The sequence below is a fragment of the Miniopterus schreibersii genome (genome assembly GCF_964146895.1).
Source record: "Miniopterus schreibersii genome assembly, chromosome: 12".
Classification (NCBI taxonomy): domain Eukaryota; kingdom Metazoa; phylum Chordata; class Mammalia; order Chiroptera; family Miniopteridae; genus Miniopterus; species Miniopterus schreibersii.
The window spans coordinates 35,374,619-35,398,616 of NC_138112.1; the positions used below are offsets into that span (position 1 = coordinate 35,374,619).

General features: G+C 35.9%; 1 protein-coding gene across 1 annotated transcript in view; it reads right to left on the reverse strand.

The window, feature by feature from the left end:
• The window catches only part of PPME1 (protein phosphatase methylesterase 1), a 48,196-nt gene that overhangs the window by 16,829 nt on the left and 7,369 nt on the right, over positions 1-23,998 (reverse strand). The window contains exons 2-7 of the mRNA XM_081153183.1: positions 15,074-15,167; positions 14,426-14,518; positions 6,793-6,850; positions 6,009-6,060; positions 2,029-2,183; positions 688-778 (exon numbers count right to left, since the gene is read on the reverse strand). Coding sequence (XP_081009309.1) covers positions 688-778; positions 2,029-2,183; positions 6,009-6,060; positions 6,793-6,850; positions 14,426-14,518; positions 15,074-15,167 — 543 coding nt within the window. The remainder of the gene's footprint in view (positions 1-687; positions 779-2,028; positions 2,184-6,008; positions 6,061-6,792; positions 6,851-14,425; positions 14,519-15,073; positions 15,168-23,998) is intronic.

Genomic DNA, 23,998 nt, shown 5'->3' on the forward strand with positions numbered 1-23,998 from the left:
ACACAATTCTGTCAGTGATTTTTATGAAAATTATTTACCCAAAGGGTTTTTATTTACCCAAAACCCAAATAAAAACTCAGAAAAGATTCTACACCTAACTTCTGTTTCTCCATCATTTTCTCTGAAACACAGAAAATGAATCTAGAACCATGGAGCAACAGAGGTGGAAGAGGTCTTAGGGTCTCAGTTATCCTAAACTCTCACCTTAGAGATGGAAACAGCTAAACATCAGATGATGCATAATTACAAAGACTGAAGGAGACACTATAGTATATTAGAAAAAGGGTGGATTTTATGCAAATGAGACAAGTCTGAAGCATTTAAAAAAATTTTTTTTTTTAAAATATATCTTTATTGATTTCAGAGAGAGGAAAGGAGAGGGAGAGAGACAGAAACAACAATAATGAGAGAGTCATTGATTGAGCCCACAACCCGGGCATGTGCCCTGACCGGGAATTGAACCCCAATCGCCTGGATTCTAGGTCGACACTCAACTGCTGAGCCATGCCTGGCCAGGCTAAATTTTTTTTTTTTTAATTCTACTCTTTACATAAATGTTTTCATCCGTGATGTTACAATAAAGCTAAGGCATGGAATTATTCCTTTAAACTTTGGTGCTTGAGCTGATGAAAAAGGAAAGCTACGACCTAACATTTAAAATATAGACAATATAGATTTGTGGATTACCTCCATTCAATGGCATTCTCCAGAGACTTGAAGGTTTTAGGACGACCACGTAAGAAATTCTGCATGCTATTAAGGGCATCCATGGCTGTACCTAGATGTTAAACAAAAATTTTAACCACAGCACTTAACATTTTCAAGCATTTACACTTACTGGGTCAACTATATTCTGCCCTCAATGACAGCAGAATTCAGTGATGCTTGGGGAAAAAAGATAAAGAAAAGTTTAAGAAAATTCAGAAGACTGAAAGGATAGCCAGGTTCCAAGATGGCCTCCAATAATTTTTGTCTCCCGGTATTCACTCCATGTAGTACCCCACAATGAACAGGGCTAAGTTGTACATGTGACAGTGTGATTTCTGAAACTGGGTCATAGAAGACATGGCAGATTCTTTTTAAAAAAATTTTTTTTTAAATGTTTTCATTGCTTTTTTAGAGAGAGAGGAAGAGAGAGAGATAGAAACATCAATGAGAGAGCAACATCAACATCAATCAGCTGCCTCCTGCATGCCCCCTGCTGGGGACTGAGCCTGAAACCTGGCCTTGTGCCCTTACCGGGAATCGAACCTGTGACCTCCTGGTGCATGGGTGAACACTCAACCACTGAGCCACAATGGCTGGGCTTCTTTTTAAATGTTAAATAAAATTATGGGGTATACATACAATTAAAATATTATGCAGCCATAAAAGATGTTTATGAAGAGTTTCTTATGTCACGGAGAATGATTAGGTAATGTAGGGGGTATATTAAATGAGTGAAGGTGTAAAAAAATACATACTTCCAGTTACAAAATAAATAAGTCCTGGGGATTCAATGTTAACTATAGTCAATAATACTGTATTATACAGTTGAACGTTGCTAAGACAATAGATCTTAAAGTTCTCATGACAAGAAAAAAAATTTTAGCTCTATGTGGTAATGGATATTAACTAGACATATTATGGTGATTTTGCAATTTATACAGGGTGGGGCAAAAGTAGGTTTACAGTCGTGAGGAGGCAAAATACAGACTTTAGTCTTGTATTATTTATTAATTATCATATAATTTTCCATATAAACTGTAAGCCCAGTTTTACCTCACCCTGTACACATATCAAATCACTGTATTGTACAAATGAAACTAATACAAAGTCCATTATGTCCAATACATATGTCCATTATGTCCCAGTTTAAAAAAACTTGGAATGCCTTTGCCACAAAATAACATAAAAGAAAGATATAAAAGATAAAGGGACATACTTCAAGGTGAGTGAAATCAACAATAAATTAAAACATGATAATAACCTACCAGGATGGCTCTTATAAGTCAAAGATTTTGATTCAGTTAGCACAAAAAAACTTACCTTCCACAACATCAATCACACACAGTCCCAGGAGGCTCGGCACCAGGTTGGACGATGCTGTGTGGACAGCAATAGCACCGCCCATGCTGTGTCCAATCAGCATAATTGGAGGAGGGAGGTCCCCATACATGGCTTCAACCACATTGCCAACATCTCTGCAAAGAGAAGGAAAAAAATCTGGGAATGCTCTCTGACAACACTAAAATAGTTATCTTTCTTAACTCCTTCCTATGGTCTGTAACTAAGAGTCCTAGGACTGTAAAGGTCCACTGCGCCATCTTGCAAATGTAACTATGTAAAATTCCTAACACATCCCTGGTATCTGTACATGTAGCCACACACCTAGTTCTTCTGATAAATGGCAGATTAAGGACTAAGAACCCAAATTTTCTGACTTTCACTTATATAACTTTTACTGTTCCACACATTTAGTACAATTACATAAACATATATCTTTAAAGCTTGAAACTCTGTACAAGTCATTTAACTGCTCTATGCCTCAGTTTCCCTATCTATAAAACAGGAAAACAACTTTATTAAGCATTACAATGTAGTGAAGTTTGGAGTCACAAGATGAATTACAGCCCAAGTCTACTTTTTACTATATGGACTTGGATTAGTTATTTAACCTTTCAGAGTGTCAAAATCTATAAAATGAAGATAAGGACATCATTTATTATTCCAAATAGCTGTGAGAATTAACTGAGAGTGAATGTGAAAATACTTTTAAAAGGATACAGTGCTATACAAATGTTATTATTTACAATTTGTCATGTACAGTTGCTTGAAGTATGAACATAAATGTTAAGTATAGTATTCTGAAAAAGCTTGAAAGATGTCTAAAGCTAATTTTTATTGGCTTCTGTTCTCGCCTTTAATTATGGGTAGATCTGTTTAACAAAGTAAAACCTTACAGCTTTGAAAACAAGAATTGGAGTAGGAATTTGGGGTTTTATTTGCTTAGACCTTCTTTGCTATAGCAATAGTAAGTATAGTATGGTGGGTTTCTAGGAACCACTGGCTCTACTGTCTTCTTTTGGAAGTGGCTGAGTCAGTCAAGTTCAAAAGACAATTTTGTCTTGCTGAGTGTTCTACATACCTCAGGCACTCACAGTGTTAGCCAAATATGGCAGGTTGTGTAGGGACATAGCCTTTCGAATAGGTCTCCACAGCATTCAGAATATCAAAGGTAAATGTTATTATTTCTAAAGAAATTAATCTTAAAAATCTTATACAATACACGTGTCAATGCAATAGCTGCAGCATCTGCAGACAATCTGAATGGGAGATAAGAAGGCTCCCAACTTTATAAGTGAAAACAAATAATAGTTTAATATTCCTTTGGAGTTAAATTAAAGCTAAAATTTTGAGTTAGTAACAGATATAATGAGTAAAATAAAAGGATGCTACAGAAGATTATCTAAATCCAGGTCTCCTTAAAATATTAAGTTGGAGGGTTCTACGATAGCTGCTTCATGCGTGAAGGTGAACAGCGTCTAAAACAAACCAACTTAATACTGTATTAAGCTCAGGAAAGGTATATTTCGTCCAGATAAAAGTTGGTTATGATCAACCCATTGCTCATTTATCACCAGGAGAAATGTATTATTAAAGTTAGTCAAAGAATTCAGTCACCAAGATTAGAATCTTACTTGAGAAATGTCCTGAAATTCCGGAGAAATAAAATAAAAATGAAGTAGAGATTAACGACAAATCTAGTCTGTAACTGGATGTACCATAATTTCAGTAGTTGCTCTCTAAGGGGGTTTTATCATACTTATTAATACTAGATTCATTTTCTGAAAAGCAGTATAGCACATCACAGACATAACAGAAAAGGAGTATCAGAGTAAGCTCAAATCTTGGCTCTTCTACTTTCAGTGGAGTTGCATCTTATGTAAGGTATAGGTTCTAAAGTTGATATGTAAAGTGAAAATCATTCTGTCAGTACTATCTGAAAACCCCACTAATCGCCCATTAAGTATAACCAACCTGGGATTTTTGTTTCACAGAGTGATTGAATTCAGAAATCATATAGAAGTTTTATTGCTTAGACTATTTCAGCAAGAATCCAATTCATTGGCTCTTATCATTCCTGGTATCATCATCATCAGTTCTAGATTATTTTAATCATTTATTTTCTCTAAATTTTGGGAGCCAGTTATCAACTTATCATCTCTCAGCCCCAACTCACCTTTCTGCAATATTGGGTCTGAGGGCTTGAAATGTTTTTCCTTTGCCAGCTGGCAAGATGTTATGCTACATCAGTAGAGGACACAGGAGAGACAATGCAGAGGGTTTTGTTCCTGATTCATGTGTATTTTCTCCACAAGCTCCCATAATTTGCACTTCCCTAGTACCCAGGTCCTGCAGGAGAGGAAGCCTCCAGCTCCTGCACCACATACAGCTTCCCCAGTGCCCGATTTCTCCAGCACTCCAACCCCCATCCCCAATGTTTTTCTTTCCTAGCTTTATTGAGGTATAATTAGTATACAAAGAAGCGACACATAATTAATTTATACAATTTGGTAAGAGTGTGTGTGTGTGTGTATGTATGTATTTGTGTTAACATAACCCAAGGATCACCTTAATCACATCCATTACCTCCAAAAGTTTCCCTGAATCCCTTTTGTGTGTGCATGTGTTTGTGTGTTAAGAACACTTAACGTAAGACTTACCCTCTTACACTTTTTTTTTTAATATGTTTTTATTGATTTTAGAGAGAGAAGAAGGGAGAGGAAGAGAGAAAAACATCAATGAGAAAGAAACATCGATCAGCTTCCTCCTGCATGCCCTCCACTGAGGAATGAGCCCGAAACCCAGGCATGTGCCCTGATCAGGAATCAAACCAGCAACCTCTAAGTGCATGGGTCAAAGCTCAACCAAGCCATACCAGCCAGGGAATCCTCTTAAACTTTTAGGTACACAATAGCTTATTAATAACTCGTCTCCCTCTCCCTGCCCCTCCCCCTCCCCTCTCCTCTCTCTCTCTGACAAACTCTATAGTTGAATGATCACAATTTTGGTCCATTAACTGTGTGACCTCATACAGTTATTCAACCTATTTAAACTAGTTTCCTCACTGGTAAAAAAGTGATAATATCTACACTACAGAGTTATTAATGCAAATTTAAATAACTTAAATTAATTAATTATTTATTTTTAATAAAGGCTTATTTTACACTTAATAAAGCCTGGCAGCCCTGGCCAGTTTTGCTCAGTGGTTAGAGTGTCGCTCTGCAGACTGAAGAGTCCGGGTTTGACTCCGGCCAAGGGCACGTACCTCCGCTGCAGGCTCAATCCCCACCAGTAAGGGCATGTGCGGGAAACAACCAATCCATGTGTCTGTCTCACACTGATGGGCTCTTTTTCTCTCTCTCTCTCCCTTCCACTCTCTTTGAAAAGCAATGGAAAAATATCCTCAAGTGAGGATTAAAAAAAAAAAAAAAAAGCATCTATTATAAACAATAAAATTATGGCCACATGAGTTTGGGCTCTAAAGGAAAAACAGTTTATTCTTGGATTAAAGCTGCTAAAGAAAGAAGGGGCAAGATATTTTTGGCCAAAGTTGATCAACTACTGAGAGGACATTGGAAAAAGAATGTGTGCAGTATACCTTAAGAACACTTCACATGGACTCTTGTATACAATTACTTTTCCAAGCATGAGTCCCCAATTGATATCCAGATTCTATTTAACAATTTCAACAAAAGAAAACTTTTCAAAAGCCAATACAAATTAAACTGTGGCTTGAAGAATTTTCAAGTGCTTTAAGTATGACCATCATATTGAATATACCAATAAAGATGAATGTTTCTTTGAGATTAAATAGTAAGGAGACACCAGATATAGAAGTAAAAGAGAACAGAGCATTTACGAATTATTTTCTAACAATCTCACCAGGAGAGTGATAAAGGTATGCTACTCTTTATAATATTAATGAAAGTCAGGTGATGTACAAACAATATTAGATTACTTACTTTGCCATTGTTTCTGCGGACAGGTCTTCAGAATTCTTGACTTTTGTTTCACCTAAAAAGAAAATATTTTAAAAATAAAATTTCCAAGGATAGGAATTATAAGCACAAGAGTATTCTCTTTCAAAAATCTCACCTTTGGACAATAAAATGGGAACTTTATACTTATATATGGTGGACTTAGCAAAAATTTTGTTACACACACCTTTATAGTTGCACACCATAAGGAGGATAATTACAGTACCCTAAAAATGATTTATTCACATTCCTTATATAACACCAGCATCAGAATTTGGTTAAAGGACATTTTCTTAGCTAAACAACAACAAATATATGTGTGTGTGTGTTTATAAAATATTTATTAAAACTGCAAGCTAGAACTTCTCTCAAAGTGCCCACATGGAAAGACCAGGTTATTTGATGGCCACGCTGCAATTTTAATACTTAACACTATTCAAAGGGCTTGGCAAATAACGTCATTCAGTCAGAACTAATTAAGACTTTCACTCGCCCTGGCTGGTGTGGATCAGTGGTTGGAGCGTGGGCCCCGTGCACCAAAGAGTCTTGTGTTTGATTCCCAGTCAAGGGCATGTATCTGGGTTTGCAGGTCCTACCCACTGCCCTGGTCGGGGCCTGTGAGGGAGGTAACAAATCGATGTGTCTCTCTCACATTGATGTTTTTCTCCCCTCCCCCCTTCCTCCCTCCTACACTCTCTAAAAATCAATGGAAAAAATATCCTCAGGTGAAGATTAGTAAAAAAAGAATAAAAAAAAGAACTTCACTCACCATGACCTCGCAGATCCAAAGCCACAATCCTACACTGAACCCTACTAATGATTGCTGCCTAGGAGGAAAAGGAAAAGTAGTAAGATACATTATGGGTTAACAAATTTTTCCCCATTACCAATAACTTTGTTGAATGAACTGCTATCAGAATTCAAGGATCTCAAGACAATCAAAAGATGACTTTCCAATTTTAGGCAAAATTTTTAAATGACGATTTTCTGCTTTATTGGTGCATATAATGGTTCTATTCCAACTTCAAAATATGGCTCTCTCCACCTAAATCCCTCCATAAAGCTTAACTCTTCCTAGCTTTTCATGAAACACAGAGTGAGTATCTCTAAGCAGTGATCCTCTGCATTCTGCAATTAACTATGATTTTCATCCATATTCCTTGGTTATCTTTTCCCTGGAAGGAAACAGGGAAAAAGCCACTTAACATTGATCTTGGCAATAATTTTTTTGTTATAACAACAAAAGCACAGACAACAAAAGCAAAAATACACAAGTGGGACTACATCAAACTAAAAAGCTTCTATATAGCAAACAAACCAAACCGCAAAATTGAAAATGCAACCTTCCAATAGTTTTATAGGTTCAGGTCTTACATTTAAGTCTGTAAACTATTTCAAGTTAATCTTTGTGAGTGGCGTAAGATAGGGGTCCAATTTCATTCTTCTGCATGTGGTTAGCCAGTTTTCTCAGCACCATTCATTGAAAAGACTATCTTTTCCCCATTGAGTCTTTTTGGTTCCCTTGTCAAATACTGGTTGTTCACATATGTGTGGGTTTATTCCTGAGGTCTTGATTCTGTTTCATTGGCCTATTTTTATGCCAGTATCACATTGTTTTCATTACTGTAGCTTTGCTATAAAATTTAAAATCAGGAATTGGGATGACTTTAGTTTTAGCACCAATCTAAGTTCTTCAAATTAATTCTCTTTCTCCTCACAACTCTTATTTAGACGTAATTTTCATCATGTTACAGGTGAGGACATTTTACAGAGAGATTTAAGTAACTTGATTAGGGCCAAACAGCTAATAAGTGCTAATAAATGGTGAAGCCAAGATTAAAATCCAAGCAGCCTGGCTCCAGGTGGTTCTCAACTCTGGCTGCATAACAGAATCACATAAGGAGCTTTAGGAAATACTACTACCCAGGCTAATCCATCAGAGGGGCCAGGGTATCTACACATTTTAGAGTTCCCCTGGTGATTGTAACAATTCTAAGTTCATCCTAGTCCTAGATTAGAGCATAACAGACAAGAACAGACGTAAAATCTGGGTGGTAATAACATTTTTTGTATCACTTCGTTATCTCACCAAATTATCTCTCTGAGAAGTAGATTGGGAAAATATTAGCCTAATTTTTGTAGCTGACAAAACAGATTATGAGAGGTATATCAAGTATTGGTGAAGGTGTGGAGAAACAGGTATCCTCAGAGACACATGACACATCCTCAAATTTTATAACTTTGGCTAATTTATCAGTGAAAAGTGGTATTTTTTTATTTTACTTTATATTTTCCTCATTACTAGTAAGATGGGCCCATTTTTATAAGTTTATATCCTCCGTTACTTTTGTACCTCCTACATTAGATGCTGTAAATTCATCTAAAACTGAGTGCTTGAGTAAAGCACTTTATTAAGAACTGCACATCTTTTGTTTATTCTCACAACCACCCTATTAACTAGATGGTATATATCCACTTTACAGATTAAGAAACTAAAGCTTGGCAGATTAAGCGGTTTTGAGAGTCAAACCCCAATCTGTCTGAAATGAAAGCTTCTTAAAATTTTTGCTTATTATTTGTATATATGTGCCATCTCCATTTTTCCTACCTTCCCTATTAGACTTAAATCATCATATGAACAAGAAGATAGCATATATAATTCTCTACTGTATCTATAGGACCTAGCATACTGCCTTGTACAAAACAAGGGTTTATCAAGTATTTGCTGATTGGCTGGCTAATCCTGTTAAAGAGTGAACGCTCACTTTCCTATCTTTAGTAACCCAGCACAATACCTGAAATATAGAATATACTCAGTAAATATTTGCTAACATAAACTGAATTAACTGAAAGAAGAATCAGCAGAGATTACAGATTCAATTACTGGCTTCAATCAATTCACACTTGTTTGGTCCCAGGTCCCTTAGAGGTACCAAAGCTGAAAACAACTGGAGGCTGGGAAAATCTAGCCTGCTGAGGCTGTATGTATTAATGAGCTCCCACTGCTCCTCTGCTTTCTCAGCCAAACTAATTTCTGCTTAGTTCTGAATTCTCCCACAGCAATTATGCCAGTCTGTTATACCCAGTACTTGCTGATGGAGAGGTCTACAGAAGCCCTAAGTATTGTATTATCCACTACATATGATCAACTTGATTATTATAGCAACAACTACAGTAATAACAAATTTACTGAATATAAACAAGGAATAAAGAATTCCAAAAAATTAATTTTTTAGAAATCTAAAGCTTACCTTTTAAAAGACCATAATTTCCCTTAGTTATCATCCTTTAATCAAAGATAATCTCTCACACATACACACACAGGGTTGTTTTTTTTCCTGTTACTAAAGCCAAAGTAGAAATGCTTTCTCTTGACAGTTAATAGAGCTTGTTCAGGTGAATCTCTGGGGTTCCCCCCAAAACCCCACAAAACATTTAATGCAAAAGCATTTCTACTCAGGACCAGAAATTTTATAAATGATGGATAAGAAGGAACTTTAGGATATATTCACAATTAAATTCTACAATATGCACTATGCTGGAACACTACCAAGATGATGCTTACTTTTCCTCTGCAGAGGGCCTTGTCTGCTTTGAAACTGTCCCAATCTTTAGAAGCTCTGCCTTATGTGTATCAAAAATATGTATCTATAGCTTCTGCCCTGAGTATCTACTCTTAGGCAGTGTAGAACTGGTCTCCAGAGAAACATGACACTGGAGGCAGACAGAGGTAGTTTTACATTCTGGGGCTGCAACGAGCTGTTATTTCTCTAAATTTTAATGTTCTCATCTGCCTAACCTCACAGAAATACAGAAAGGATGAAATGGGATCATGAAGGTAAGCACTTAGCACAGTACCTGGCACATAATAAATTTTTAAAAGATGTGCTGATTTTTAAAAAATTAACATTACAGTTGAAAGCAAGTATTATGCCTCCCAAGTCTTTGCTTTTCTCAGGCCAAACATAAAGTTGAATGCTGTTATTTTAAGTACTCTAATCCTGGATGCTCTTTTCTGGACAAATTTGTTTGCCAATCTCCTTTTAACTTGTGGGATACAGAACTGAATACAATCTTTGAATACAACTTTTGAAATTAATATAAACTTTTTACTTTGAAAACAGTGTCCATTAAAGAAAAAACAATCTTTAAGTTATGAAAGTAATTAAAAAACATACAACTGAAAGAAAACCTAGAAAATAGAAAAACAGAAAAAAAGCTTTTTCCATAGCGTCCAGGAGAATTCTTTTAAAAGGTTCTATAATATTTTGTCTTATAGGTACATCCAGTATACTTAACCATTTACTTATTGTTGGACATTGGGATTGTTAATTTTAGACAAATGGCTCTTCCCATATTTGGTATTTTTCCTTAGAACAGATTCTTAAAAGTACAATGCCTATGTCAAACAATATAATATTTGATGATTCAATCACAGTGTAAATTACTTTCCAAAAAAGTGCTATTTAAATGCCACCAGCAATGTTTGCAAGTATTCCTTTTCTAGTACCTTTGCCAACAGAGGATTTGTTTTGAAAAATATTAATTTGATATGTAAAAAAATGATACCTCTTATGAATCATATCTGATTACTAGTGAGGATAAACATTCTCTGTTTGCTCTCTATGAACTATCTCTTCATGTCCTTTGGCCTTGTGTCTTTTGGAGTTAGGGATTTTTCTAACCATGTTATACAACTTCTTTATTTATCAGTCAAATGTAAATGACTTACTGTCATTTGATAAACCCTTTAGGAAAATTACCTACTTTTCTGCTTTCTTAAACAGGACACAATGAACAAAATGTAACCTTTTCTTAATTGTTGGAAGTTGGTATTAACTTATTCAAGGAAGAACTACGGAGCATCAGCTCCATGCCTGGCCCTGTGTGCTACACCTATAAGGGTGAATAAGGCACAGTCCTGCTCTCAAGGGTCTCATGATCTAGCATCATAAACATCAATCACAGCTGTTCATCTCTTCCTTTGTCTGTCAGTATACTTGTCTTCCTGCTATGCTAGGGCCTTTTTGCTTCTATTTTATTGCCTTATTCTACTAAATATTATCTGAGCAAAGGTCTCAGGGAAATTCTGCCTCTCATGATTATAATATGCTTTAGCTTATTCCTGCTATTTGCCAGAGCTGCCCTCTGGATTCACAGACACGTTCCAGTACTTGAGGAAATATGAGCTCTGGAGTCCAGTCAATTACAAGAGCACCAACTTTTATGTAGCCATTTTTATTTTCAAAGCATGGTCACATATAAACTCATTCAGTGGGCTGGTACACTGGCAGAAATAACAACAAAAAAGGGCAGGCAAATTTAACCAGCCAAGTCCAATCTATTAGGTTAATTGAGTGGTAGGGAATTTCCTTGGTTACACAAGAAAACCAGATAAGCAATCAGGACACAATGATCTATCTACAAAGGAGTTTCACAAAGTGTGAGAATCAGCAGACACTTCAGATTCAATTGTTTTAAATATTTTATAAAAAGGGAATAGAGCAGTCAAATATATTTGGAAGACACCGTTGAAATTAAATAGATTTAATAAAGGCTTTAATAATATACTGATATGTAGGATGAATTTCCGAGAGAGGAATAAGAAAAGGATATTACATGTAGTATTTCTCAAAGTCATTTAATCACAAAATCCCTATTTCATTAATTTCTCATGGAATTTGTAATCTGTAGAATATATTTTGGTAAAAGAAGAACCAGAGATATCCTCTACAATGATAACAAATATAATAATGTGTGCTCATGTATTCAAGTATAATAATGTCAGCAGCTATTTATCAATCACTTCCTCTATGCCAGGCTCTTTCCATCTTATTTCATTGTTCCAGTCGATAGGATAAAAATATTTAATATCAATACATGTCAACAAATAGCTTATAATAATATTTGTACAGGTTTTTATATCCATTACTTTACATAATCTTCAAAGAAACCTTGAAGTGTAAGGAGCCTGTATTTGGAGAATAAAGGCTTATGTAGCTTGCCCAAGGGCTAAAGTAGCTTTCTCAAAGATGTTTTACTAGTACCAATAAAACTGGAGCTAGACTCCTACTTCATTGTTCCTTCTCTTAGTGTTAAAAGCAATAGCTGTTTTGTGAAAAGTCTGTTCTAGCCCTACCTAGATCCCTCATCTCTAAGGGCTCTGAATGCTCAAATAGGTAATGTTATCTCTGATTTTGCACTAGACTACTAGGAAGCAGCTCAAAAGTTCAAAGACTATAGTGAGGCCACCTCTAGCCTACACATGTAATTCTCATCAAATTTTACAAAATCTTGTAACCCATTAATTACTATTCTTGGAATAAAGCTTTTCCTGTCCATAGACTACTTTTTGCCAAATTTCTGATGAGGCAGTCTGGAGTCACTATCCCTAGCAAGTTTCAATACAGTTGTCTGAATGTGATGCCAATTTAGATAGTGCTTCTTTCCTCTCCCCAGTCACATATCTCTTTCCTTCCACGTCTCCAATGTGTTAGCTGCCCAGTGACAGTGTATATTAGCTTAGAGCAGAGCCAGGCAAGTCATGGTACATGAGCCACTTCTGGCGGCTCTGACCTTGGTTCAGGGCAACTGGAGTATATTTATTATTACTGTACCTGTTACATTAGGAAGATGTTGCTGTTATCTGTTCATTTCAAAAAACATTCCTTAAGCACACAATATGTGCCAGGCAAAAATAAACCATGATCTTTGCCTCTAAAAAAGATTACAATCGCCCTGGCCAGTGGGTCGGTGGTTAGAGCGCTGGCCCACACACCAAAGGGATGCAAACTGAATTCCTGGTCAAGGGCACGTACTTGGGTTGCAGGTCTCATCCCCAGCCCCAGTTGGGGTGTGTGAGGGAGGCAACCAATCGATGTGTTTCTTTCACAATGTTGTGTTTCTCTCTCTCTCCTCCCTACCCCTTCCACTCTCTCTAAAAAACAAAAATCAGTGGAAAAAATATCCTCAAAAGTGAGGATTAACAACAACAAAAAAGCTTACAATCTAGTTGAGGAATGTAAATGTCTAAAGCTATGCTACTAAGGACTTGAAATGTGGCCAGTCCAAACTGAAATGTGCTATAAGTATAAAATACACACTGGATTTCAAAGACAGTATAAAAAATAATGTGAAATATCTCAACAGTAATTTTTATATTGATTACCTGTTAAAATGATAACATTTGGGGTAGAATGAATTAAATAAAATATGTTAAAATTAATTTTATCTGTTTCTTTTTAGCTATTTAATGTCCCTATTCTGAAATTGAAAATTACATATATGGCTTGCATTGTATCTCTATTTGACAACACAGTCTAGAGACATGAAAGAGCCTGGCACTTATGGGTAAATCATACAGCTATATCCTAAAGCAAGAGAAAAGAGAAAGGAAGTAGCAAACAAGACAGGATAACAGTTGAATAAGTGCCTATGTGTCAAGAATTGTTTCAGGCATTTGGGAAACAAAAAAGAGTAAGACATTATCCCTGTTCTCAAAGGATTCATAATCTAATAGAGGAGACTAGAAGGTGATTTTATACTTAATCACAATAATTTTGCCAGAAACAAAATGATATATTCAAAAGCCTCCTCAACTCTACAGCCAACTGGCTCCAGGTATCTAGTGCTGCGTTCCCATTTGCTCCCATTTTCTGTCCCTCACACTCCCTAGTGGTAATTAGAGGAAGTATGTGTATTTGCTTGATACACATAAGTAGATATCACGATTTCACTTTATATAGGAATATTGCTAGTATCTCCCTTAGCAGAATCTCTCTTTGCACATGGACGGCCACACCTGAGTCAAGAATATCAGGAAGATCTACAAAGGCATTCACACAGACACATATCCTCTATTCTAGACCAGGTTATCATCAACCAAACATTGCTTACTTCCTAGTAGCTCACAGGTACCATTAAAATGTAAAGCATCATTTGTAAAAAAGAAGGATTATTTTCCAAATACTTATGGGACATGTCTATGTATAAAGTACTACAATAGGCTCTATGAGGGAGAAAAATGACAGATAGAAATTATCTCTATCTGAAGCACCTGAATAAAATGTGTCCGCTTATCCATTACTTAGAATACTGAGACACAGACCCCTACTTTTGACAAGGCACAAATTCCATCCCCCTCATCTCAATGAAATGTATGTAAAACATTTTACAAACTGTTTGAAGAATTCATGCACTGAAGCTCACCCCAGTTAAGAACCTTTAGTTTAAAGAACAGGTGATATTGGCCTACCATAATAAATACAAAATTGACCCTCATTCATAACCTTCTTATAATCAAGCCATATAAGTGAGCACAGAAGAATAGTTAGGCTAGTTATATTAATCCAGAAGTAAACAATGATCACGCTAACATCTACTTCTATCAACTACTTACTTACCGTGAACACAGCCCAAGAAAGGGCGGAATGGCCTCCTCCATGCAGGAGGAGCAGGACTGGACCCTCTGAACCACTCTTATAAACTCGAAAAGTGTATGAATAGTTAAAGATAACATATCTAAGCTTTGTTCATTGAAGTTTTTGATTAGTCATATAAAAATGTTGATGAGAAAACTCATGCAGCACGAAGCTACATGCAAAGCTGCAGACTTCCAAACTTAAGAGACACTTAAATAGAAGTTTCTGAGATACCTAACTTCTGTTTTTGAAGCATAGGACCAGTATGACCATTTTTACAATGGAAAAAAAGCTGATTTCCTTTGCACTAATGAGGACATAGTCCCTGGTTTCTAGATGCTAAGAACCAGCTCAACTCACTTGACTCATGAAATTTTCCCCTGGGCACTTTAGAAATATACCGGTTTTAAAAATTTAATTCTTAATCCCTTCCCCATGCATTAGACAATTATAGCCACGTAAAATATTGGCAATGACTTACAGGTAATGTTCCATGCCACACAAAAAAACAGGTGGAGAATAAAAATGAAATACACAACAGTAATAAAGAACATTTTAGGAACTACAGAAGTCTCCTACTTAAACAACACTATAAGCTTACTAAAGAAAAAGCCATTTTGCAAAGGATATATCCTTGCCAGTTTCATTCTCTACTTCTACATCTTCCATGGACTCAAAGTACTGACTCCAAGACACAGGAGAAAAGTCCCGCTTTCTTCCAGGGCTAAGGAAATAAAAAGAGGAAGAGAGATTTCAAGTAAAAAATAGTTGTGCATGAAAAGATAAAAATCTTGATCAAACAAATGTTAAATGTAAATCTGAAATGCAAACAGCAAGGATATTTTTCCCTTAATGATATGAAGAGTTTTCATACACAAACTATCTCATTTAAAATATATTTTAAGAGTAAAAAATTTTAGGATTTAAGGAAATTCATTAGTATATTTTAATCATAAATGTGTCCCGTGTATACACACACCACAAAACCCAGCAGTTCTTTCTCTTTATTCTTGGCTATCGGCTCATTCTTATCCTCTCAACCTGCTACAATAATTTTTGGTCACTTACACTTCTTCATCCCTTTAATCCCTCACAGAATTTCACATTTATCATTTCCCAGCCAATAAATATTCAACCTTCATACAAGGCAAACTGGCAATATCAACACCCTGAATTTCTAAGGCTTTATACAAATATATGCTCACAAAGAAATGAAATGACTTATCTATTCACCGTAGCATCATTTGTAATAGAGAAAAATTGAAAACAACCTAAATATCCATCAACAGGTGAATGATTAAAATAAATTGTAAATAAAGAAATATTCAGTTGTTAAAAGAAGGAAACATTTATATACTGATAAAATTCTTTATGTATGGGAAGATAAACTGTTAAGTAAACAAACAAACAAACATGATACACACACTACCATTTGGGTAAAAATGGGAAATATGTATAAATATGATTATTTATATATGTTTAGAATATCTCTGGAAGAATACTGATAAACACTGATGGCATCCTGGGAGATAAGAGGGACAATCTTCAATGTATATCCCTATCTTTTGAATTTGAACCAAGTATTATTAAAAAATCTAAGACTATTTTAAAACAAAACAACCAATAAATGAATATTTACAACCTGTCTTCAATCTTGAATGGGACACAAGAAAGAAATCCTGAGCCTTCCCCTACTTCCACACCTATTCTTTCCAGTAATGGAGGAAATTCAGAATTATATGAGCAACAAAACATTACCTCTCGCCAGACATCTTGCTAGACATATGCCATGGGGCTGAATGGAGAATAGGTACAAAATATAATACAAAGCCCTCTTTAAGACTTAAGTTAATACAAAAGTACTCTAGGTTGACTATAATACTGGAAAGAATTACAAGTGAGCATCTCGGCAGTCAGGTATATATTCTTTCAAAAGTCAAGCATTTATTAAATATTTACTCTCTTGTAGGCACTGATATAGGTCAGTAGTTTTCAATCCATGTAATAATAAAATCACCTGGGGAGCTTTTAAAAATATTGATGATTGGGTCTCACTTCTAGAAATTGATTTAAATGGTCTGAGGTGTGACTGAGGCACTGATTTTTAAAGTTCCCCAAGTTGAGAGAGAGGTGCTAGGAATACAAAGGTAGAGTATATGATTTGGAATGAGAGAGGAGTTCAAATTCCTCACAGTTCCTACTACTTCCCTATAATTCCCTACAAAACCCTAACACAGTATGGGCTTGGGCAAATTCAAATTATTTAAACTCCTCTTCTGCCTTGGACTGTAGTGACTAAATAAAATAACATATTTTTTAAAATCTAATATATCTGGCATTTGCTCATTATGTGAGTAATCCTATCTTCTGATAGAAAAACTGCCTCTGTGGAAGTAAACTACAACTTTAGCCTAGACCACTTTTTTTCATTTGCTGGTTGCATTTGGATTCTTACTGGAAAACTAAAAGCAAAACTCTTAATTCTACCGACTCATCAGTCACTCACAAATCCACCTACACATATACTGATTTCAAGTATAACAACATGGCATGCCAAGCATGTTATAATGGATTCTAAGGATCTCTTACATAAATGGACTTTTTATATCATAGTACTAGTATCTAACATTTACTGTACACAACACTCACTGTGCCAAGTATAGGCAGGATTCCATTTAATCCTCACAAAACTTTGAGTTATTTTTATCCCCATTTCACAAATAAAAAGCAGATTTACAGATACAAAGTAACTTGCCCAAGGTTATACAACTACTAAGTGGCAGTGGCAACATTCAAATCCAGTTCCACCGCTCTTCAAACCTTCTGCTCTTTACCCCAATGCTGTATTAATAATTCTCAGATTCTTTTTTTCCTCTCTCGCTCTCTCATTTATGCTTCTGAAAAGTAATAAGGGTATATTATCAGAGGTTTCCTTTTCAGAGTCCAAATATGGTTGACTTTGTCAAGGCCACAGAAACTTTCCAAGTTGGCTAGGTACCAGTTAAAGAAAAATTACTTCCTATAAATAGAAATTCTACTAGGAGAATAACCTCCACTTCTAATTTCCTTCATCAAAAAAAAAAGTTCCAGAGACTACCCAATTTATACCAAAATATGAGTAATCCCATTTGGTAAAAGAACCAATAATCTATACCTCCAAAGGTTACTCCTACTCCCAGAGATTTTTCTAGCATACTTATAACATCTTCATTTGAACACACAATTGTTTTTACACAACACATTCAGGTAATTTTGCAACCAATGTTAGACATGAAGTAGATAGCAAGGACCTTACATTAATCTTTATATACTAGTGAAATAATGCCTGTTCTCAAGAAGCTAATGTCAAATACCTAAATATCTGACATAATATAAAGAGTTAAATAACTTAAGAGGTATGGCTAAAGTGCTGTGAATATTCACAGGAGGGAAGAAAGATTACTTTCAGCTTGGGAAATAAAGAGAGGCTTCAAAGGAAAAATACTTAAGCTAGGCACTGAAGGAAAGCCAGAATTTGGAGTAACAGAAATAGGGAGGAGTAAAGAAGACATTTAACGGAGAGAGAAGGGCACAAATAAGGATCCAGTATGGTGCCTGTCATAGGAGACACTGATAAAAAACAAAATTTTAAAAATAGCTAACTGCAATACATGGGAATAAGTACAGCAGTTCTGAAAAACTAACAGAAGCTGATACAACTAAAAGCAGACAGTGGAGAAGGAATAATATTAGATACAATAAAGTAGGGAATATAATATGTCTTTTTTTCTGTTGTTTGTATGTTAGGGTCCCAAAAGTCAGACAGGGTTTAGATGGTGTTGTAGATAATGAAGAGTCAATTAAATGTACAAATTAAAGTATTTTAGGAAGATCAATGTGGTAAAAGATATAAAATAGACTTGATTCTGGAAAATAATATGTTGCAATAACTTGGTTAGAAGATGGGAGTCTAAACTGGCAATGGAATTAAAAAGGAGGAAAATAAAGACCTTTCAAAAATGCAATCAACAAATCTTAAAGGAATGTTAAATATATGAAAGACAGTAGAATCAAAGTCAATTCTAAAGTTCTGAACTAACAGAGAGATGAATTATTAAGCCCTACAATTTGTAAATAACAATCTACTTTGGAGATATATATATATATATATATGTATGTATATATGATTTTTGATGTCACAATAAAGTTTATTTCAAACCTAACAAAATAAATGTATAATTTCCTCCCATCTCCCGCTACCAGAGAAAGGAGTTTGGCAGAGAGGGAACAAAACAGTACTTTGAGAAACACAAAGGAAATATGGCTTCTGCCTAAACCACATGATTCAAATTGTTTATGGACCCTTTGCTATTATCACAGGCCCTGTTAAGAATCTGAAAAGCGCTATAAAGTTTCACTCAAAAAAAAAAAAAGGCATCAGCATATATTTTATGTACAGTTCCACTGGCTTCAGGACACCCATTTATGAATCCCAAATTAAGAACCCTTGGTCATACTTTGACTGTAACAACCTATTTCCAGCAGAAAGAAGAAGAATTTTTTTAAAAGAAGAAAAGGAGGAGTTACTAAACCCTTAATATATCCTCAATGTAAATTAATTATCCATTTGTTTTCATAACCTAGTTCTGCCTTTATTAATTGTGTGACCTTGGGCAAGTCACTTAACTTCACTTAACTTCTCTAAGCCTGCATTGCTTCATGTCAGATGGAATTATACTTCCTATTTTATAGGGGTTGATATGAGGATTAGAGTAGCCTTCTTATCCCTTGGTTACTCTCAAATTAGCCTGTGTTAATTTGCTACTAATATGAGATCCACAACAGCGTGATCATTCTACATTTGTTCATCAACATCTGCTCAGAGTTTGACACACTGATGATTACCTGTTGACAGTATGAAATAAGCTAATGTGTGTAAAGCACTTATCTGGGTGTCTCAGTAAACATCTATTATTATTATTAATATTATTATTATTATTAGGCTTTGAGGCTAATAAGCAGAATCCTCCTTTTTGAATCCTCATAAAGTTTCCAGTAAAAGGTAATGGAACACTACAAAGCTACATTAATCACGACTGGGGAGAAGGAACAACAAGCTGTGGAGTGCCGAAAGCTTCAAACAGGGTACTCAAGGCCAGCCACAAACTGCGTCTGACATTGTCCTGCACCAGAGACCATCCAAAAGACTGGGAGCCCTGCCCGGCCGGGCGTGGCTCAGCGGTTGAGCGTCGACCTGGGATCCAGGCAACCGGGGTTCGATTCCTGGTCAGGGCACATGCCCGGGTTGCAGGCTCGATCAATGACTCTCTCATCATTGATGTTTCTATCTCTCTTTCTCCCTCTCCTTTCCTCTCCCTGAAATCAATAAAGATATATTTTAAAAAAACACAAAAGACTGGGAGCCCTAGCAGATCTACCTAATACATAGAAACAAACCCAAACAGGCAGCCAAAATGGGGAGACAAAAAAACAATCCCCAAATGAAAGAACAAAAGAATTCTCCAGAAGAAGAGCTAAATGAAATGGAAATAAGCCATCTATCAGATATACAGTTCAGAATACTGATCATGAAAAATGCTCAACAGCATGAGAAAAGATATGGAAACTATGAAGGAAATTAAGAATGGCATAGTAGAAATAAAATATACATTGGAAGGAATAAACAGCAGATTAGGGGAAGCTGAGGATCGGATCAGCGAATTAGAAGACAGAGTAGAAAAAAATCGCTCAATCAGAGAACCAAAAAGAAAAAACAATTAAAAAACAGGAGGACAGTTTAAGGGAGCTATGGAACAACATTAAACATAACAATATTCATATCATAGGAGTACCAGAAGATATAGAAAGTAAGCAAGGGTTAGAGAAGCCTATTTGAAGAAGTAATAGCAGAAAACTTCCCTAACCTGGTGAAGGAAAAAGTCACACAAATTCAGGAGGCAGGGAGTCCCAAGCAAAAAGAACCAAAGAGGCCCACACCCAGACACATCATAATAATCTCTTTAAATTCAGCTGGTTACAACCTTAATTCTCCTCTGCCATTTTAAAGAATACATTTACAGGATCCAGGGATACGACCTGAGTTCGTTTGGGGTGTAATTATTCTGCCTGTCACAGGTCTCTAAAGTCTTTGTGTTATTTCAGGAAAATGGCAAAAATATTGATTAAACTTGGACTTTTACATATTGAATATGCATGTTAAAATGCCTAGGGCTGCCCGGCCGGGCGTGGCTCAGCGGTTGAGCGTTGACCTAGGATCTAGGCGACCAGGGTTCGATTCCCGGTCAGGGCACATGCCCAGGTTGCGGGCTCAATCAATGACTCTCACCATTGATGTTTCTATCTCTCTCTCTCTCCCTCTCCTTTCCTCTCTCTGAAATCAATAAAGATATATTTAAAAAAAAAAAAAAAAGAATATAGTCTTAAAAAAAAAAATGTCTAGGGCAAAATTCTAACCCATTATAAAACTATAAGAACTAGTAAACAAGTTCAGTAAGACTACAGAATACAAGATCAATATAAAAATCAATTGTATTTCTATGTACTTGCAATGAACAATCCAAAAATGAAATTAAGAAAACAATTCCATTTGCAATAGCATTGACAAGAATAAAATACTTAGGAATAAATTTAACCAAAGGCATGCAAGACTTGTACACTGAAAACTAACACTGCTAGAAGAAACTTAAAAAGACATGAACACATAGAAAGGTATCCCATATTCCTCATAGATTAGAAGATTTAATATTGTTAAAATGGCAATACTTCCCAAACTGACTTAAAGATTCAAAGCAAAACCTATCAAAATTACATCTGGCTTCCTTGTAGAAACTGAAAAGCTGATTCTAAAACTCATATGGAAATTCAAGGGACCCAGAAAAGTCAAAACCATTTTTTAAAGAAAGACAAAGAGTACTCAGACCTCCTTCAAAACTTACTACAAATTATAGTAATCAAGATAGTGTGGTGCAAGTATACAGACAGATATATAAATCAGTGGAATAGAGAGTTTAGAAATGGGTTTACGGTCAATTGATTTTTTACAACAGTGCCAAGGTAATTCAATGGGGAAAGAGGAGTCTCTTCAATAAATGACGCTGGGACAATGCACGAGAATGAAGTTGGACCCATTCCTCAGATCACAGACAAAAATTAATTTAAAAATGGATCACAGACCTAAATGTAATAGCTAAAACTATATAACTCTAAGAAGAAAACATAGGCCTAAATCTTTATGACCCTGGGTTAGGTAATGGCTTCTTAGATATAACAAAAGTATAAGAAAAAAATAGATAAATTCAACTTTATCAAAATTAAATGTTTGTGCTTCAAAGGGCACCGTCAAAAACATGAAAAAACCACCCACAAAATGGAAGAAAATATTTGCAAATTATAAATCTGATAAGGGACTTTTATCTAGAATACATAAAGAACTCTTATAATTCAATACAAAGACAACCCAATTTTTTAATGAGCAAAGGATCTCAACAGATATTTCTCTAAAGAAGATACACAAATGGCCAATAAGCACATGAAAAGCAATTAGCTACCAGAGAAATGCAAGTCAAAACCACAATGAACCACTCACACCACTAGTATGGTTATAAACAAAAAGACCAACAATGAAAAGTGTTGGCAAAGATGGGGAGAATCAGAAGCCACACACATTACTAATGGGAATATAAAGTGATAAGGTTGCTTTGAAAAACAGTGTGTCAATTCCTCAAAAGGTTAAACAGAAAGATACCATATGATGCAGCAATCCCACTCCTAGGGATACTCAAGGGGAATGAAAACATATCTACCTGGAGGGTATTACGCTAAGTGAAGTCAGTCAGAGAAAGACAAATACCATAAGATTTCACTTACATGTGGAATCTAAAGAATATGAACGAACAAACAAAACAGAAACAGACTCATAGATACAGACGGGTTGCCAGAGGGAAGGAAGGGCTGGGGGATGGGGTGAAAAAGGTGAAGAGATTGAGAAGTACAGATTGGTAGTTAAAAATAGTCATGTGGATATAAAGTACAACATAGGAAATATAGTCAGTAGTGTAAAAACTCTGTATTGTGCCAAGTGGCCACTGAAAATATCAAGGGAACACTGTGTAAAGTATATGGCTGCCTAACCATTATGCTACATACCTGAAATACAAAATAATATTGAGCCCAGCCGGGTGTGGCTCAGCGGTTGAGCGTGGACCTAGGATCCAGGCGATCAGGGTTCAATTCCCGCTCAGGGCACATGCCCCAGTTGTGCGCTCGATCCCTAGTCGGGAGCATGCAGGAGGCAGCCGATCAATGACTCTCTCATCATTGATGTTTCTATCTCTCTCTCTCCCTCTCCTTTCCTCTCTCTGAAATCAATAAAGATATATTTAATAATAATAATAATAATAATATTGAAACCGTAACTGAAGGAAGATTTCAGTTCTTGCTCCTGGCATGTTATCAGTTTGACTCAAATAGTCATAAAAATTCTCTACCCGTTTGGACATTTCTTACATTGACATCATACTGGACAAAGGCTAAGGAACTGATCCAGATCAAAGAAGACTCAAGAGACATGATACCGATTAGACTTAGTCGGCTGGAGCATCGTCCTGTGCACCAAAGAGTTAAGACTTCGATTCCCAGTCAGGGCACATACCCAGGTTTTGAGTTTGATCCCTAGTCAGGGTACATGCAGGAAGCAACTGATTGATGTTTCTCTCTGACATCTCTCTCTCTCTCTGCCTCTCTCTTTTCCTCGCTAAAATCAATAAAAACATATCCTTCCATTAGGATTAAAAAATATATTTAAAAAAGAGTAATGCCTGGCCAGCGTGGCTCAGTGGCTGAGTGCTGACCTATGAACCAGGAGATCATGGTTCAATTCCTGGTCAGGGTACATGTCCGGGTTATAGGTTCGATCCACAGTAGGGGGCATGCAGGAGGCAGCTGATCAATGTTTCTCTCTCATTGATGTTTCTCTCTCTCTCCCCCTCTCCCTTCCTCTCTCTGAAATCAATAAAAAATTTTTTTTTTAAAAAAGAGACATGACAACTAAATGAAATATGGGATCCTGGATCAAGACCAACAACAACAAAAATGCTATAAAAGACATTTTGTCTCAATGTTAAATTTTTTGAATTTGATAATTACATAAGGAGAATAAAAATATCCGTATTCTCAGAAAATGCACTGAAGTTAAGGTTAAGGTCCATTATGTAACATATTTCTGAATAGCTTAATAAAAAAATAAACTGTAATTGGAAAAAAAAAATTTCAGCCAATGAAGTCCATATAGAAGCCTCTCATGAAGTATATTTCAGACCAACAGCCATATAACCCGCTCCCCAGACTCAGCTAGATGCCATGAAAATATAAAATACATACTTCATAAGCAAATAGCTTCAGGGTAATTATTTTAGAGACTCTTTCCAGTCACAATTTGCTTATATAAGTAGCTAATCTAATTCCAATTCAATTAAAGAGATATTTGACTATGCTCTGTATGGCAGGCCCTATTATACTTCCTGGGTACTAGGGCAAACAGCAGGCCAGAAGTTCCCA